The 19235-nt window shown below is 39.0% G+C and overlaps 1 protein-coding gene across 1 annotated transcript in view; it reads right to left on the reverse strand.

Annotated features, from left to right (window-relative positions):
- LOC122015814 (uridine kinase-like protein 2, chloroplastic) overlaps positions 1-19235 on the reverse strand; it is a 41498-nt gene that overhangs the window by 15636 nt on the left and 6627 nt on the right. The window contains exon 7 of the mRNA XM_042572869.1: positions 1-195. Within this exon, the coding sequence (XP_042428803.1) occupies positions 1-195 (195 nt within the window). The remainder of the gene's footprint in view (positions 196-19235) is intronic.

The following is a 19235-nucleotide window of genomic DNA, read 5'->3' on the forward strand; positions in this document are numbered from 1 at the left end:
CTGAAATGTTGACTGAATGACAAACACATTGGGATAGATTTTACATAAATCATGCTGACCAAGCTTTGTCCTGATGTGTTGTACAATGAGATCAATTGCTACATGGTTATCACCTCCATGTGGTATGATCACATCAGCATATTTCTTTGATGGGAGAACAAAATCATCAAATGCGGGTTTCACAAACCGTCCATACTACAGAAACCAAAACATATATAAACAAGCATCAAGGTTTCAGTCACAGTGAAACATTAAACAGCAACAACTATATTCTTTTACCAGTCTATTTGTGTGTCAATACACAAGTACTAATCATGTCAATCAACAGCAGTGTACTACATAGCCTTTTTAGTACAATGTTGTAGTGAGCCAACTTACTATGCTATTTGGTAGATATGGCTCAGACTTGAGTTCAGTTCCCATATATAAACCTTAGTACAGTGGCAAATTACAAAAGTTCATATATGAAAGAGTGAAGATTTCTTTATTAGGAAAAAGGATAGAACTAGTAAATCCTCAAGGCGGCAGGAACAATTCAAATGGACTCAATTTTCTCGTAATTAAATTCTCATGTGATTACTTTTTTAATGAATATATAGGTAGAGTTTCCCCCTTTCCTGTCAAAGAATATCTAATGAGTCACTTTACTGAAGTTCTTACTGGCAATACAAAATTAAGCGTAAAGTTTTTCAGTATAGTAAGATACTGGACAGAATAAACACAACTAATGTTACTCCTGCAGCAAGAGAAAACCTAAAAAAGTTGTGATGATACTGATAAAAGGTTTAGAATTTCAACTTGGATACCAATTTTGGTATTAGCATGGAACAATACCATCCCAGTGTCGAGCCATGCTAGCTCACATAAATTGTTACCATATTGACCTAGCTTTGGGTTTTCATGCAAACTTGACTTTCATTTTGGTCCACCAATGGAATGACACATTTCATCTGTGACGATCCACAGGAAATAAGATCTAAAACCATGACTAAAATGAGGCATTTCCATTTTTCTTAAGTATATGGTGTTACTTGAACCAAAAAACAAAGATAAATCAGCTTGGGTGCACCAAAAATGACTTGCAAATAATAAAGTGGCCAAAATCTGAACAGTGTGATTATAGTTTCTGACGGTGACTTGAACAAGGGCCCTTTTCCATGGACAAGCTTGCAATGATTACATGATCATCCAAATGGACAACATGTATACAGTGAGAACTGAAGTATGTGGAATATTACATATTTTGAGAAACCTTTCGTTTAGGATCGTAAAGCATCACGATCTAATTCCAATCTTAAAATAAAACATAATTATGCATGCTGACACACTTTTACAACCTTCATAAAGGCAAGTTGGCACATTGTGAGTAGACTTGGAAAAAAGGCAAGTTGGCACATTGTGAGTAGACTTGCAAGCATTCCAAACAAAGCGCAAAAAATCTGAGAATAGAAGCTCAAACAGAAGAACAAAAGTGGTATATTCAAGAGAAAAGAAAGAAGCTACAACCAAGAAGTAAACCAACAATGATGTCAAGTAGGATAGTGATTTTCCTACAGGCTAATAAAAAGTGAAAATTGAGGAGAAGACAAGAAGAAAAAACCGCCGTCCTCCAAATTTTTCCAAAAAAAGAGAATTTTATTTAGTAATCGAGGATTATTCCTCAAACAGTTAAACACGTGTTTATATAGACTAATCCTAAGACACTAACGGAAAGGAAAAAGACTCATAATCCTAAAATCTCCAAACGGATTCAAAATCTAAAAATATAAAAGATAGAAATTACCAAAAATATCTAAAATATCAAAAAAACATACAAAAAAATAAAAATTACCAAAAATCATAATGAAAATCTTCGGATCTTCCTGCATCAGTCACCCTGGGTTGAAAGAACTCGTTCTCGAGTTTACAGTAATTTCAGGTGGTAGCCCAAAAGGAAAATCATTGGGTACTAAATCCATAAAATTTACTAGCAGTTACTGGACTTTGGGAATCTTCGTCGATCCGTCAACGAGCACGACATCGTGGGTACTGCTCTTGTCCATCTTTGCATCCCTCAAACACTTCTCCATCAGCTCCATGCACTTCTTGAATGGGTCCATGTTGAGCTCCTCAAATCGAGCTCGGGTGATCGTGGGGTAGAAGCCGATGAACTTAGAGTGCTTCTTGATCAAGTCTTTGAGGTGTCGTTTCTTACGATATTCTAACTGTTTCAAGACAAATAGATCTTGATAACCAGAAAGTTCCTTATGATCAATCAGACTATCACAAACAATATCACACTTTCCATGAATGCATCAAAATAATCTATAGTTATTGTCTCAAGCAGTTCACAAATGACATCACTTCCTATTTCAACTTCCAAACTACAAAGGTTGTCACCTATTGTCGCCCCACTGCAACTGCTTGCTTGGCTCACTGCTTCAACATCTCTGACAACAGCATCAGCATGCACTAGATACTTCATTGTCTTGAATAAAATCACCATGGGTGGCTACAATACTAGTATTAGGAGAGACATCTATTGCTTGTGAAGGGATAACAATATTCTCATGATTCTCAGTACCTCTTGCTTCTATTTCATCCCTAACTTCAACCTCTGATGTTTGCAACGGGCTTGGTTCATGTTTTCCTTCCAGATGTATAGTTTGGTTTGGTGTAGGTGTAGGCTGTCGCAATTGGGAAACAAGCAGTTCTTCAATCCCTTCATGCACTTCAGGAGCATTAGATGCACCATGTTGATGAATATCATCCAACCACATACTAAAGAGATGTCCATGTTGTCCATTCCTCAATGTACGGAAGATAGCATCCATTCTGTTTGATGTGTTCACCTCATTTATTTTTGAAAGGCTATATCCATTATATTTTCTATTCATCCTTGAAAATCAACAGACTCTTGCGAACGACTTTAGTCTCAGGGTCATCATCATAAAGTACCTCTGTAAAATACCGAAAAAATGGCAAATAATGATAAGGGAATTTTTCGGAATTTTACGACATTTTTCTGGAATTTTTCGGAAATCGTATGGACGAGTTTACGGGGATAAAAACGGGGCTCGGGGAAAGCCTGTTTAGGCTACCTTATTTAAGCGAGGAAAAGTTCTATTTTCTTTTTCTTTTTCCTTTTTCTTTTCTTCTTTACTCGCTCGACTCTTCTCCTCTTCCCCCTTTTCTCCCGAGCCGACTCCTTGCCAAAACCACCCGGCAACGGTTCCATCTTCTCCCCTGTCTTCATCTTCTTCACCGCCGGCCACCATGAGTTCACCGCCAACAGCAGTCCTTCCCTCTGCATGCTCCACCGACGCCCTCTCCCCCTTTCCTCTCTCTCATGCCTCTGCCCTGGATCGCCGACAGAGGGGGGGTCTCTTCCACCGTGATCTCGCCTTCACGCGTTGTCGGAGAGAAATTGGCGTTGGATCTCGAGGGTACCAGCTATCTTTGATGGAGCGATCGCCCCTTTGGATGTGCTTGCGCATGGCAGTGACTTAGCGGCTAGGGCTCGGCGGGGCTAGGGTTCAGTGGGGGAGGGGGTTGATTTGCGTTGTTCCCCACTGATCGTGGCCTTTTGGCTCTCCTCCTTGATCTATATACTGGAGTCGGCACCAGCTGAGGTGGATCACGCGATACCAGCGGTAGGCGACGGATTGAGGTAATGTATTATTGGGAAATTATGTGAATTTAAAGGATTCTTGTGTAATTGGTTTTTGTTTGTGATGTTCTTCCTAATGCTGGGTTTGTGGGAGGCATCGGATCAGCTTCTTGGTGGATTCTTCGTGAGCATATCATTGCCCCTTCACTTCTTGTTGCTGTAAGGTTTCGGTTGAAGGTTTGAGGGTTGTTTATGGAATTAGGTTGTTTTGTTGATTGTGGATTTGCTTCTTTTGATTCTGGTCAGTGAAGTATCCAATGAGATTGCGTTCTGCAGGGTGTTTCTTGGTTCAGCAGCTGAGACATCAAATTTGGGTACGAAATGTTGGGTAGTAGATGTAGCATCGATCTGATTTCAGTTTGCTGGTTGAGATATTGAGGTTAGTTATTTGTTTGATCATTGTAACTCAGTCCATTTCTGTTATGTGAATAATAGGGAATTAAATTTATTATAAGTTAAGGTAATTAACAGATGAGTTAATTGATGATTAGTTTGTATTAGATTGATAAATGAGTAAGTTGGATCCAATTTGGGTTAGTTAATTTGAGTGGATTGTGTAGGACAATCCAAATGGAGGTTCCTAATGAAATTAGGAATTTAGTTTAGTTTGTTACATTTATGTAATTAGCTAAATCTCGATACCATGTATTACAGGACTGATTCGAGACGAGCGTCTTGACGTCGGATTTGGACTGGATATGATCCTTATATTGGAGGCCGGTACCTCTTGACTTATCTTTTATGATATTGTCAATTGGATATGTATAGTATTTTATAGCTACAAGCAATGATCATGTTTGTCTTTGGTATGTCACGGTTTGATACCCATAGCATGTTCTGTTTTGTCGCTTGTTATGTATCCATGTTTATACCTCGTGATTATTGCCATGAGTACCTTAGTTCCTAGAGTAAGTGACATACCATACTTTACTGAGTTTAGGACTAGATTCTGGATTTTTATTATCTGGCATGTGTACCTATATTTTTATATCATATCTGATCTGTGTACCTAGACCCTTTTGCTTTGATCCATGTATATTGTTGGTACATATTTTATGGAGGTGGATATGTTCAGGACCTAGGTTGTTATGCCATAGAGGACATGTATACCCTAGATCTGTGGATTTGACTTACTGGTACTAGGGTACACATTTTTATATATATATGGATTTGGTTCAGGATATTGCCATGCTTAGTGTCATGTACCATTCGCATGATTGCATGCTGTGCGATTGTCAGCTCCATTATTGTTGAGCGCATCGCCAGTTACATGTATCTGCACACACGATCACTCATGGGTTATATTGCAGCAGGTGCTCTGTCAAGGGCTCCGCTGGTCCACTCATGGGTTAGTGCGATTGCAGCGAGGTAGCCGGTTGTGTCAGGGAGATGAGAACATTGAGCTCCCCCATTTATGATTTGGGGTAGGAGGATAGGTGTACTCCGACAGCATCCCGTCCACTCGGTCACTCATCAAGAGCAGTGACGTCAGAGTGCACGGTTGTCACAGCCCTACCCACTCGATCTCACCATCATGTGTGAGACGGCTGACTGGAGAGTAGGGGTGACCAGGACATGTCATTACGTTGATGCATTTATTGCTTGTCATTGCTGCATTTGGTTGGATGCATATGTTTGACATGCATACAGGATTTATGACACTCTCAGTTTGACGACCCTTTTGTTCTGGATAGGAGTTCCTGGTGAGTACAGCTTCCTTAGTTACCTTTCAATTTTGCATTTTTCCTATATATATGATTAGGAAGTTGTATTCCATGTTTATTGCTGTTAGATATATCTTACTAGACATGTCTATTGGTATTCGCTGAGTTGTTGAACTCACCCCCGTAGACACTATTTTTTCCAGGTCCCAGGTTGTTTATGGAGTCGCTTGGAGTATCCTGTCTGCTGGTCCCCACGTCATATCAGAAGACCTGTCTCCATTTTTGTTTATTTGTATTTTGGTAGATGAATGTGTGTATTTGGCTTTGTGTTCCGGTTTTGTTTCCGGAGTGTTATGTTGTTGTGTGGTGTAAGCCTAGCCGGCTAGCAGTGTTTTGTTTTGTTTTGTATGGACTTGTCTTTCTGTTTTTCCGCTGTGTTGGTTTTGATTTCAGCCGAGTGGGCTGATAAAAATATATATAACTGCGTGGTTGTTGTTATATTTGTCCAGCCATGTAGGCTAAGATTATTAACTGCGTGGTTGTGTATATATTCCAGCCGCATGTGGCTGATGTATATTGTGTCTGTAGAAATGCTTCAGATTGTCAGCCGTACAGGGGAGGTGCTGCCGAAATTTCTTCGGACAGGGACTCCCCCGGGGCGTGACAACCTCATCATATACTAACTCGCTGGTCGCCTCAGTCTCGTCTCCAATTTGAGATCGAGATTCCTCTTCAATTTCTTATGGATCAAATTCCTCCTCTAAATCATCTTCAGACCCGTCCAGATAATCTCGGGCGTCGAAGCCATCGTCCTCCATGGCGAAGCCTAATCTCCCTGGAATGAAGTTTGAGTGTAACCAAAGGTACGAAATTAACTTTTCAGCTTCTTTTTCTTCTTCTCCCAATCCTTGATCTTGGCTTTGCCTTGTAGGTCTTGTGAACGTCGCAAGTGCTCCCACCACACCGATGCTCTACCCTTAAGTCTGATGGCAATCAGCTTAACCTTCATCCGATCCGGAACTTCCTTATAGTCGAAAATCCACTCCACTTCGTTGATCCAATCAACGAAGCACTTTGCTTGTAACGTACCAAAAAATTCAGGCAGATCTACCCTAAAACCAAGGTCTCCATAAGACTCCTCCCGACCACGACGTTCATGGTATGTAGCCTGCTGATAAGGATTCTCGAAGAAACACTGAAATCTCTAATCTGAGATCTCACAATCTTCAAGATTTCGCGTCGCTAGACACTAGGTTACATCTGCAACTTGTCTCTAAACTCTAAATCCTCAATCTCGTCTTGGTGCTACGACCATGAGGCAGCCGGAACTTTCCTTACACGACCACGAACACGACGACCTTCCATTGGATCTCACGCTCGACTTCCTCAATTGAAACCTTCCAGCTTTAATACTAACGGACGTCGGGTAGGATGATAAGTGGAAATTGAGGAGAAGACAAAAAGAGAAAACCGCCGTCCTCTAGATTTTTTTCGAAAAAAGAAAATTTTATTTAATAACCGAGGATTACTCCTTAAATAACTAAACACATGTTTATATAGACTAATCCCAAGGCACAAAAAAAGGACAAACATTCTAACATATAGACCTCAATTTCTATCTTGTAAAGAAAGGAAAGAAATCCTAATGAAAAGGAAAAAGACTCATCATCCTAAAACCTCTAAACGAACTCAAAATCCAAAAATCCAAAAAGATAGAAATTATCAAAAATACCTAAAATACTAAAAAAACAAAAATTACCAAAAATAATAATTAAAATATTCAAATCCTCCTGCATCAAAAAACAATTCAATTAGCGAGTTTGAAAAAGAAACAACCGCAATGATATGGTCCCGAGTATAGGATCGAGTCACAGGTCGAGATCTGGAACCGTACTTGGTCGTGCAACACGTAAGGGGAAAAGGGAGGAGGAAAGACTCGTCCTAGACAGAGTCTCAATTACTCAATTTTTCTCCCTCTTCATCGATAATAAGTCTCCTTTTATAAGGAGTTAATTACATGGACTATTCAAAGAGAAAAGGAAAAGACAATCCCTAAAGGAAACAGGGAATCAAATAAATAAATACCCTTTATTTATTTCTACTTATAACAGTAGCAAATTTGGGCAGTAGTAGAATTTGGACAGTAACCAAATAGGCAGTAGCAGATTTATTCAGTAGCTAATTAGGTAGTAGCAAATTTATTTCAAATTGTCAAATTAGGTAGTAGCAGATTTATTCCAAGCTAGTATTTGCTTCCGATTATAGTGGTGTCCAACAAAGGCGTCCGCTCATCACTCCCCTTCTCGATGTTGAGCTTGTCCTCAAGCTCGAAGGTTGGGTAGACGGAGAGAAACTTCCCGGCCGGTTCCCAAGTAGACAGAGCCATTATAATAGGTTCCTCCTCATGACAGTAGGAGAGGGCGTCTGCGGCACGATTCAAATGACCCGCCTTAAATTCCACCGGGAAGTCGAAGCCCATCGGCTTGCTAATCCAATGTTGTTGGGGTGATGTGGTGATGCGCTGCTCCAATAAGTACTTCAAACTATAATGGTCCGTTCGTATCAGAAAGTGGCGACCCGACAGGTACGACCTCCAATGGATAACGGCTTTAGCCAAACCAATGAGTTCTCGTTCATATGCTGCTAATTTGAGATGATGCTCTGCTATTTTTCGACTGAAGAAAGCAATGGGGTGCCCTAATTGTTGAAGAACTGCTCCAAATACACTCCCTGAAGCGTCACACTCCATTACAAATTCTTCGAAAAAATTAGGCAAACTAAGCACTGATGCTTCTGATAGGGACTTCTTTAATTGCCCAAATGTCTCTTCAACCTCTTGGGACCATTGGAATGCATTCTTCCTAAGAAGACTCGTGAGAGGGGTTGTGATTTGCCCGTAAGCATGGATGAATTTGCGGTAGTAGCCTGTTAGTCCGAGAAATCCCCTGAGAGCTTTGCAAGTTTGAGGTCTGGGTCACTCCTCAATCGCCTGGATTTTGTTGCGATCCACCTCGACCCCTCGGGAATGGATAACATGACCCAAGTAGGATACTTGGGACTGACTAAAGGAACACTTGGATTTTTTTTTAGAAATAAAAGGTTAGCCTTTAACAATTCAAAGACAATCCGACAATGTCCCAAGTGAGTATCCCTCGTGGGGTTGTAGATCAAGATGTCATCAAAGGAAACCAAAACGAACTTACGTAGATATGGTTAGAAGACTTCATTCATTAGTGTTTGAAAGGTTAACGGGGCGTTGGTGAGGCCGAACGACATGACCAGGAACTCAAAGTGTCCATGGTGGGTACGGAAGGTTGTCTTCTCAATATCCCTCGGGTCCATCCGAATCTGGTGGTATCTGGAGCGCAAGTCTAGTTTGGTGAAGTACTGCGCCCCATAGAGCTTGTCAAGTAATTCCTCTATTGGAATGGGAAACTTGTCCTTAATCGTACGGTTGTTGAGCTCACGATAATCGATACAGAAACATCACGAGCCATCCTGTTTTTTTACCAGAAGAACTGATGACGAAAAAGGTGACTTACTAGGACGGATGATACCCTGGATGAGCATCTAGGTGCATTGTCGCTCGATCTCATCCTTCTGTAGCTGCGGGTAGCGGTAAGGGCGGACCACCACGGGGGTGGATCCTGGCAAGAGCGTGATACGGTGATCACAGTTTCAAGGTGGAGGGAGGCCTACAGGTTCTTGAAATAAGTCATCATAATCCTCAAGCAATGACTACAGTTTGTTTCCCATGAATTCCTCATTGCGTATCATGGTTGTACCTGGCTTCGATTCCAACGGGTGACCACGCCAGAGGACCTCCTTGCCCGCCAGGACAAACTTCACCATCAGGGAACGGAAGTCCCATATAATGGGGCCTAGGGTGCGCAGCCATTTAACTCCCAAAACTATGTCAAACCCCTCCAACGGAAGCATATAGAGATCAACAGAGAAGGTATCTTTGCCCACCTGTAGGGGTACCGACTTGCAGAGGCCTAAGCTTCGCATGCGCTCTCCGTTGGCAACACATACCTTCAGGCTCGGTCGATTTGAATCTCCACCTTCAGGTCCGGCACTAGCCCTTCACGCACGAAGTTGTGTGTGCTTCCTGAATCCACCAATACCGAAACTGGTATCCTGTGTGATACGGCCAACAGCTGCATTGTTTGTGAGTTTCTAACCCTACTGATAGCATGGAGGGAAATTTCTGGGTGTGTCTCCCCCTCTTCCTCACCTTCACTGTCATCATCCGGTACTTCAATCCAGAATAGGCGCTTACACTTGTGACCCGTGGAGTAGGACTCGTCGCAATTAAAACAGAGACCTTTAGCTCTTTGTTCTGCCATCTCCGCGCGGGATAGACGCTTGAAGAATGAGGTAGGTGGAGTCCCTTTATTGTTGTCCCCCATGGCCTTTGTCTTTGCTACAGGAGGGCCTCCACTGCTAGGGTTGAACTTGGATGTGATTCCGCCCCAATTTGTACGCAGTGAGCGCCCGCCTCGATGGAAGCATTGCTTCCGTTCTAATGCCATGGCCATATTCATTGCAATGCCCAGGTTTACGGGCTTCTGTAGCTCAATGTCGATACAAAGATCTTCAACTAGCCCTGCTGTGAACAAGTCAACCTATTGTCGGGTCGAAGGTCCGAGGTTTGGGCGAGGAGAGATTGAAATTGACGCTGGTAGTCTCCTACTGAGCCTGTCTGCTTCAGATATGCTAGCTCTCCCAGAGGGTTGTTGCTTAGAGGCAGGCCAAAGCGGATATGACAGTGGTCTCTGAACTGCTTCCAAGTCATCTCTGGCCCTTCTTGCTCTACCTGATCAAACCAAAGTTGGGCTTCCCCTATAAAGTGAAAGGCAGCAAGGTCAACCTTGTCAGCCTCTGTGGTCCTTTGGTTGGTAAAGAATTTTTCGCACCTTTTAACCCAGCTCAGCGGATCCCCTTCTCCAGAATAGGTGGAAAACTCCATCTTTGAGTATCATGGAGCTATGGTGCCGCTAGTTGGCAGTTCAGGTCTGACCCCCGAGCCTCTAGAAAGGCCATACTCTACGCTGGTAGGGTTGTCTACAGTGGGCAAAGGTCGTCGTCTAGCATCTTGAACAGTACGGGAAATCTCGGCAATCTGCCCCTCTAGTCCTTGCTGGCAGGAGGTGATTTGCTCCATAAAAACTTGTTGATGCGAGGTCAATTTCTCCATGAAGTCATCGAGTTTGGATGCGATTGGATCCGTGTCACCCATGATCGGCTCTGATACCAAGTTGATATGGTCCCGAGTATAGGATCAAGTCACAGGTCGAGATCCGGATTCGTACTTGGTAATGCAACACGTAAGGGGGAAAGGGAGGAGGAAGACTCGTCCTAGACAGAGTCTCAATTACTCAATTTTTTTCCCTCTCTTCATTGATAATAACACTCCTTTTATAAGGAGTTAATTACATGGACTATTCAAAGAGAAAAGGAAAAGACAATCCCTAAAGCAAACAGGGAATCAAATAAATAAATGCCCTTTATTTATTTCTACTTATAACAGTAGCAAATTTGGACAGTAGCAGAATTTGGATAGTAACCAAATAGGCAGTAGCAGATTTATTCAGTAGCTAATTAGGTAGTAGCAGATTCATTTCAAATTGTCAAATTAGGTAGTAACAGATTTATTCTAAGCTAGTAATTTGCTTCCGATTATAGTGGCGTCCAACAAAGGCGTCCACATCACGAAACTCCAAGGATTGTATTATGATGCAAGAATTGCAAAATTCTCAAAGAGATTGTTGATTCCAAGAGACATGAAAATGAAGAGGCCAACTTCAGCAAAAGTAAAAAAGAATTACAACAGCTTCAGTTTTAGATCATTTTCTCCTTCAATCTACATTTTTAGTTCACAACTCTATTAGAAGATAATGTGGGAGACAATATACTAAGATGGTTTGCTATGTTGAAAAGCAACTAATAAATTATATAGTTTGGATAGTTGAATCTATTAGACTGAAAGGTGTAAAGAGTAATGAATAACAAAGAAAATATTGGTCAATGTAATACAAAATCATTAGATTCATATGAATACTATTAGTGATATAGCATGTAGTTGACTCTAAATAGTTCGGGCAAACACAACTTGATGACAAGATGATAAATACATTTGTATAAATTATCCATCTTAGTAACATCTATAGCTAAGGTGAATAACATCATCAACTAAGTGGACAAAAAAAATTGTGTTTAAGGGTTTCTTTGTGATTACCAACCACCAAATATTTCAACAAATTATATTATTTTTTCTAATGATGTAGTTTGAAAAACAATATTCAAAATTGTAAATTAGACAAGATTTTTTGTAATTCATCCATTTTTAGTAGTCAATCAATGGTGATATAATATCTCCTAATTTTTTTTTTTAGTTTTTCGTAGATCAAGCGTATAAAAGTATCTCACTATCCCATGTAAAAGTCAGTTTTATTAAAAAAAACTTTACTTTTCTTTATGAGAGCTTTGTATTCATCTTAGGGGGCGTTTGGTTCTTTCCTAGGAATAGGAATCGGAATAGAAATCATTGTATTGTGGAATGGGAATGGGTATGAGCATGAATATCACTCTTAAAAGCAATGTTTGGTTAGTTGCATATTTTCTATCGGAATAAATCAAAATTTCTCTTTTTACCCTTAAAGGAAAATAAGAGAAAAAATTAGATGTGAAAGAAAGATGAATGTAAGAGAAAAATATGATGAAAGAAAATGATGAGGGAGAAAGTCTGATGAGAGAGAAAGTGTGATGAGAAAGAATGAAGAGAGAAAAAGTGTGATGAGAGAAAATGAGAAAAGAGAGTGTGATAGGAGAGATCATGATGAGAGAGAAAATATGATGTGAGAGAAAGTATGATGGGAGAGGATGAACAGAGAGAAAATGTAATGAGAAAAATGAGGGGAGAGAGTGTGATGAGAGAGATTGAGGAGAGAGAAAGTGTGATGAGAGAGAAAGTGTGATGAGGAAAAAAGAGAGCAGTGGTGTGATGGGAGAGATTGAGGAGAGAGAAAGTATGATGAGAGAGAAAGTGTGTTGAGGAAAAAAAGAGGGAGTGTGACAAGAGAGATTGAGGAGAGAGAAAGTGTGATGAGAACGAAAGTGTGATAAGAAAAAAAGAGAAAAGATAGTGTGATGGGAGAGATTGATGAGAGAGAAAGTATGATGAGAGAGAAAATATGATGAGAGAGAAAGTATAATGAGAGAAAAAGAAGGAAGAGAGTGCGATGGAAGAGATTGAGGAGAGAGAAAGTATGATGAGAGAGAAAGTATGATGAGAGAAAAAATATGAAAGAAAGTGTGATAGGAGAGATTAAGGAGAGAGAAAGTATGTGATAAAATGATGAGAGAGAACAAGGAGAGAGAAGTGATATGAAAGAAAAAATAAATAAATATATTTTGATATTTGGTATTAAGGGAGAAAATTTTAATTTTAGGTCAAGGGTACTTTTCGAATAAGGGAATATTTTGATTGATGAAAATAGGGTAATGGCTCATTGAAGGGGAGATACATGGGAATGAGTTATTACCCAATTTCAAGAATTCATTCCCTTATTTGCATTCCTATTCCTATAATCCAAACATTAACAATGACAATCAATGATTATCATTCTCATTCCCCACTTCTATTCCCCTAAACCAAACGCCCCCTTAATGTTGCATCAATCAATATCAAAGTTTGAAACTTGATACAGCTTGATACTTCCTTTCCCTAGTCATATCATCGTTCATATTCCCAACCACTCGATTGTTGTTGTTCCACCAACCTTCCCAACAAATATAGTGATTGCATTTAACAACAATAGTTTTGATTGAGCATGGTCGTGTCTCATGCATGAGTGGTGGATGAAGGATACAGGGTGTGTCGTGCTTTAGGTTCACTAGCATCAAGTATCAACAAACAGAAAAACACAGGTAGATGGAGACGCGACCATGCTTGATCAGAATGGTTGTTGTTACATGCAATCACTATATTGTTGGGAAGGTTGGTGGAACAACAACAATGGAGTAGTTGGGAATATGAACGATGATATGAATAGGGTAAGGAAGTATCGAGCTGAATCAAGTTTCAAACTTTGATACTGATTGATGCAACATTAAAATGAATACAAAGCTCTCATAGAGAAAAGTAGAATCTCCTAAATTATTTATTTGTTTTTTAGTTTTTCGTAGATCAAGTGTATAAAAGTATCTCACTATCCCATGTAAAAGTCAGCTTTATTAAAAAAATTACTTTTCTCTATGAGAGCTTTGTATTCATCTTAATGTTGCATCAATCAATATCAAAGTTTGAAACTTGATTCAGCTCAATAGTTACTTTCCCTACTCATATCATCGTTCATATTCCCAACCACTTCATTGTTGTTGTTCCACCAACCTTCTTAACAATATAGTGATTGCATGTAACAACAATCATTCTGCGAGCATGGTCGTGTCTTGATCTACCCTTGTTTTGCCCTTTGTTGATACTTGATGCTAGTGAACCTAGAGCATGACACACCCTACATCCCTCATCCACCACTCATGCATCGGTCATATCTCATGCCATCATCCTGCATTAGCCTAAACTCCAACCATTGCCTTCATATTTCTTCCTATTTCCCGCGTTTATGCCTACTCTAATCACATCAAAGTTTAAAATTTCGACCATGCTGAGGTTTCGGTCTTGACCAGAATGATATAGTTTCGGTACCATATTGTGCCGTGTCGATATAGTTTCAATATTTTTTAAATATAAAATATATTAATTAAAAATAAAATATTTAACATAAATATTTAAAAAATAAACAAAATAAAAAATATAAAAAATAATCTTTGAAAAAGGAAAAGATATGAAAATAGATAAATAAATAACTAAAAATTCAATTATAATTTTTAAATTAAAATAAATAAAATATAAAATTTATTAGATGATTTTATTAGGATTTAATAAAGTCTCTTTAGATTATCTCCATCATAGCTAGGAGTTGATTAAAATAATGAACCTAAGTTTAATTTTAAAAAAATGAAATCCGACACCACTCGCGAGCTTACGCGACTTCAGTGCTACCACGGGGTTGCGCAACTCCTCAGCCATGGCTGGGGGATCGCATGACTCCTCCGACACGACTTCGGTGGTCATGCGACCCCTTTGCAGTTGCCACAGGGTCACGCGACGCCTCCGTGACGGCAACGGAAGGGTTATACGATCCCTCTGATGTTGTTGCGGGGTCGAGCGATCCCACCGCTGCGGCCACGGGGTCGCGCAACACATCGGTGGATCTAGTGTCGGGGTCGTGCCTGTGCCGATCGCGGGGCGGAACGAGATGTTTCACTTATTTCGACCGTCTCGGGATGGCACTTCAAACCATGGATCACATTAAGCCTACCTAAAGTCATAGTCAAGGTATCTGCCCACCATAAACCTGTCCCTAACACCTCCTACAAACCATAGTGACTCCTCTCACATCCCCTCTAATGACCTTCCACCTGCGACCCAGATGTTGCCTCTTATTCCGGTGACTTTAGCAACTGACAACCACAACTACACCCTTTAAATCGTCTACATGACTTTGTCCCTATAGGAATCTAAAATTCAAATCTGAATTATATCTAGAAAAAACCAATAGTAGCAAAGAAGTTATTGTAGTAACTAATCTTGATTTATAAGGTTTTAATTTACACAATTTGGATCAAGATTTGATTTCACACAAGGACTTTGTGAATGGAAGTGCAATGCAAAATGGCTTTAATCAACTAAGAAATTTCATTCCCTAATTACAAGAATTTTTTTTTAATTTAGTTGGTTTTGATAATCTCTATGCCTTACCCATTTTCTCATATATCATTTGATCCTGTAATTTGAGATAAAGAGTGGGACATATTTATATATAAACTAAGGATCTATTTTTAGGAAAACTATAATTAGACTAATTAACAATTAACCTAATTGACACATATCTATTAACTAATTTATACCAATAATATGGTAATTAATATATATAGATATGGTAACTAATACATTATCCCCTTGGGACAGTGCCGTGGTTAAGCTATAGGATGTTGCCACATGAGATCTTGGGGTCAAAGCTCGGTGTGTCCGAGTATGCCTCCCCCTATACCTTACCTCCTGCACTAATGGCTAGTAGTCACCCGTGATTTACCTTCTCCGTGTTGGCCTATGGACAGGTTGGTAGGGATGCTGGGGCGAGCGAATCGTCTTTTGCCACATAGATATTAATCATACCCAACTTGTTACAAAGATAATCAACTCGAACCTCATTTAAAGCTTTTATGAAAATGCCCTCAAGTTGTTCTCCGATCTACACATATCCGGTAAAAATCAAGTTTTGTTGAATTTTCTCACGAATAAAATGATAATCAATTTCAATGTGCTTAATTCACTCATGATACACAGGATTCAATGTAATATGAAGAGCAGCTTGGTTATCACACCACAGTTTAGTAGGTACTGAAATTTTAAGTCCTACTTCAATCAAGAGTTGATATATTCATATTATCTCGCACACAGACTGTGTCATAGCCTTATATTCTGACTCTGCACTAGATCTTATGCCACAACGTTTTACTTCTTACTCTTCCATGAGACTAAATTTCCTCAAGTAATGATACAATAATTTAAAGTAGTTCTTCTATCCACTTTAGAACTTGCCCAATCTGCATATGAAAAACATTCAATATGAGTGTGCCCGTGATTTTTATATATGATACCCCATTGCTCTCTTCAAGTACTACAAAATTTGCTCTAACACTGCCTAATGATAAATGGTCGAAGATGACACAAACTGACTAACAATACTAATCGAATATGTAATATCTAGACAAGTCACGATAAGGTAATTCAACTTCCCAACCAACCTTCAATATCTCTCAGAATGTTTAAATAGTGGAGATGAAATGCATGTTCTGAGTCATTGGAGCACTACAAGGCTTTTCTTCCAATTTTTCTTAGTTAATATGTCGTGGGCATATCTTCTCTGAGATAAAAATATACCCTTTTTACTCCTCATAGCACCCCAAGTCTTTCATATGAAACTAAGTATGAATGAAAGATTTAAGAGATGAGATTCCCATAGTATCACTTTCAGTGATAACAATATCATCTACATATATAACTAATAGAATGATACCAGCTCCTAACTACTTGTAGAGCACAGAATGATCAGACTTGCTTTTCATCATACCAAATTTTTCAACAATCTGACTAAATTTTCCAAACCAAGCACGAGGACTATATTTCAAACCATACAAAGATTTTTGAAGACAACAAGCATGCCCTGACTCCCCTGAGCAATAAAACCACGAGGTTTCTCCATATACACCTCCTGAAGATCACTATAAAGAAAAGCATTCTTGATATCAAGTTGATGTAAAAACCAATGATGAGTAGTAGCTATTGAAATAAACAATCGAATAGATGTCAACTTTGCAATAGGAGAAAAAGTGTGGGAATAATCCACCCTATAGATCTGAGTATAGCATTTAGCAACAAGACGGATTTTTAATCTAGCAACGGACCTATCTGGATTGACTTTAACTGTGAATCTCCATATACATCCAATAGCCCATTTCCCTAAAGGTAGATCGACCAAGTCCCAAGTGTCATTGTCATCTAAAGAATTCATCTCCTCTGTCATTGCATCTTTTCAACCAAGATGAGATATGACCTCATGCATAGTCTTAGGAATAAAGATAGAATCAAGTGAAGCAATAAAAGAACAAAAAGTAGACAAACAACTATTATAAGAAACAAAAAAAGTAGGATAATTACACAGTCGTTTACCTTTGCATAACGCAATAGGAAGATCATCGCTTGGAACTAGATCTGATGACTAAATAGTGGGTGTAGGACATGAATCTAGAGAGTGACGCTTGGAGTAGACTTGAATAATAAGAGTCTTGACGGAGCCAATTCCAGAACAGGTGTGGAGGGTGTGATAGAATACACCAACAAATCATCATCCTCCCTTTGATGAGTCGGAATAAGTGAGGATGGGAAATAAGGTGTCTTCCATGAAGATAACATCAATTGAGATAAGATATTTGTTAATACTAGGACAATAACACCTATAACCTTTCTGAAAACTTGGGATCTAATTTAGTGACATGTGGACGAACATCCCAAACAAAACAAGTGCTACCAAATATCCTAGGGTTAATAGGAAACGACATATTGGGAAAAAAGGATTTTGTAAATGATCTCACTATAAAGAACAGAGGATGACATGTAGTTATTGAGAAAATATGTTGTAGAAATTGCATCAACCCAAAAAGGTTTGAGAACATTCATTTGAAATAAAAGGACCTATGCAATTTCAAGATGTATATTTTTACATTCGACTACACCATTTTGGGATGGAGTGTTAACACAAGAGGTTTCATGAAGCATGTCATTTTGACCCATATACGATTAGAATACATTGAACATATACTCCTTAGCATTATCACTTTGCAAAGTATGGATGTATTGAACTGAGTTTTAATCTCAACACGAAAGGCACAAAACAGAGAAAATAACTCAGAATAATTTTTCATTAAATATAACCAGGTTACACGATAGTCATCGACAAAAATAACAAAATACCTAAAACCATAAAAAAAAAAATCGGACAAGGACACCAAATATCGGAATGAATTAATTCAAAAGGAATAGTAGCATGTTTATTTACTCAAGGACTCGAACTAAGATGGTAATGTTTTGCAAACTAACACAACTCACAATTTAATGAAGACACCTTACCATATTATAGACAACTTTTTGAGCAAAGGTAAACATGGATGTTCCAACCTACAAAAAACATCGAACGGAGAAGTGACACTTGAGTGGGATGGCAACGGGTTCGGGTTCGGGTTGGGGCGGGTTTGGCCAAACCCGTGACTCGCCCTGCCTCGCGAACCCGGCGGGGCGGGTCCGGGTTAGACCCGCTAGACCCGCCATATTTATTTTTTATTTTTTTTTAAATACAAAATAAAAAATTTTAAAAATTAATTAAACATTAAATTTATTTTCAACATTTATATTAATAATATTTTGTAACCAAAAAATATTATCACAAATTAAAATTTATCAATTTTGATTCAAGTAAAAATTAATTATCAATTTTTATTTAATTAATAATTAATAAAAAAAAATTATACGGGGCGGGTATGGTGCAAGTCCGGTTAAACCCAGGACCCGCCCCGGACCCGCCTGAGACCCGTTTATGCGGGTTTAAACCCGCCCCGCTGGGACGGGTTTGTTACGGGTTCGGGTTTCAACCCACCCCATTTCCATTCCTAAACTTGAGCAAGTAAAATAATTTTGGATGGTGTGTCAAGAATGTAAAGGCCTCCAAACTCATGTCCTTTTCCAATAATCGTCTTCGTCAAAAGATCCTCAAACAAGCAATGAATAGGAAAAAATGAGATGCAATAATTAAAATTACGAATTAGTTGACTGATAGAGAGCAAATTAAAGGATAAATTAGGTAAATGTAAGAGGACAGAGGAAGCAAAGGGGTAGGATTGATATTGTCAGACCCACGAACACAAGATGGAGACCATCAGCTAAAGCAACAATATAAGTGTTGGCTTTGGACTGAAAAGTAGAAAATACACTAGAATTACCCGTCATATGATTCATGGCACCAGAATCAATGACTCATTTGGAGGATAAGTAAAGAAGACATACGTTTTGTTTACCTGAATTAGCAATAGATATAGGGAGATGATAACTTGAATGATTCCTTATATTTTAAGAATTTGGTAAATTCATCTACAGAAATAAGGACTGATTTATCAGAGCATCATTAGTGGATGCAATATGGGCTAAGTGTTTTTGCTGATTTTTTAATTGAAGGTTTCTACACTTAAATTTTGTATGGTCGGGCTTACAACAGTAATTGTACACAATACCACCAGAATTA

Source organism: Zingiber officinale, chromosome 8B (assembly GCF_018446385.1).
Source record: "Zingiber officinale cultivar Zhangliang chromosome 8B, Zo_v1.1, whole genome shotgun sequence".
NCBI lineage: Eukaryota > Viridiplantae > Streptophyta > Magnoliopsida > Zingiberales > Zingiberaceae > Zingiber > Zingiber officinale.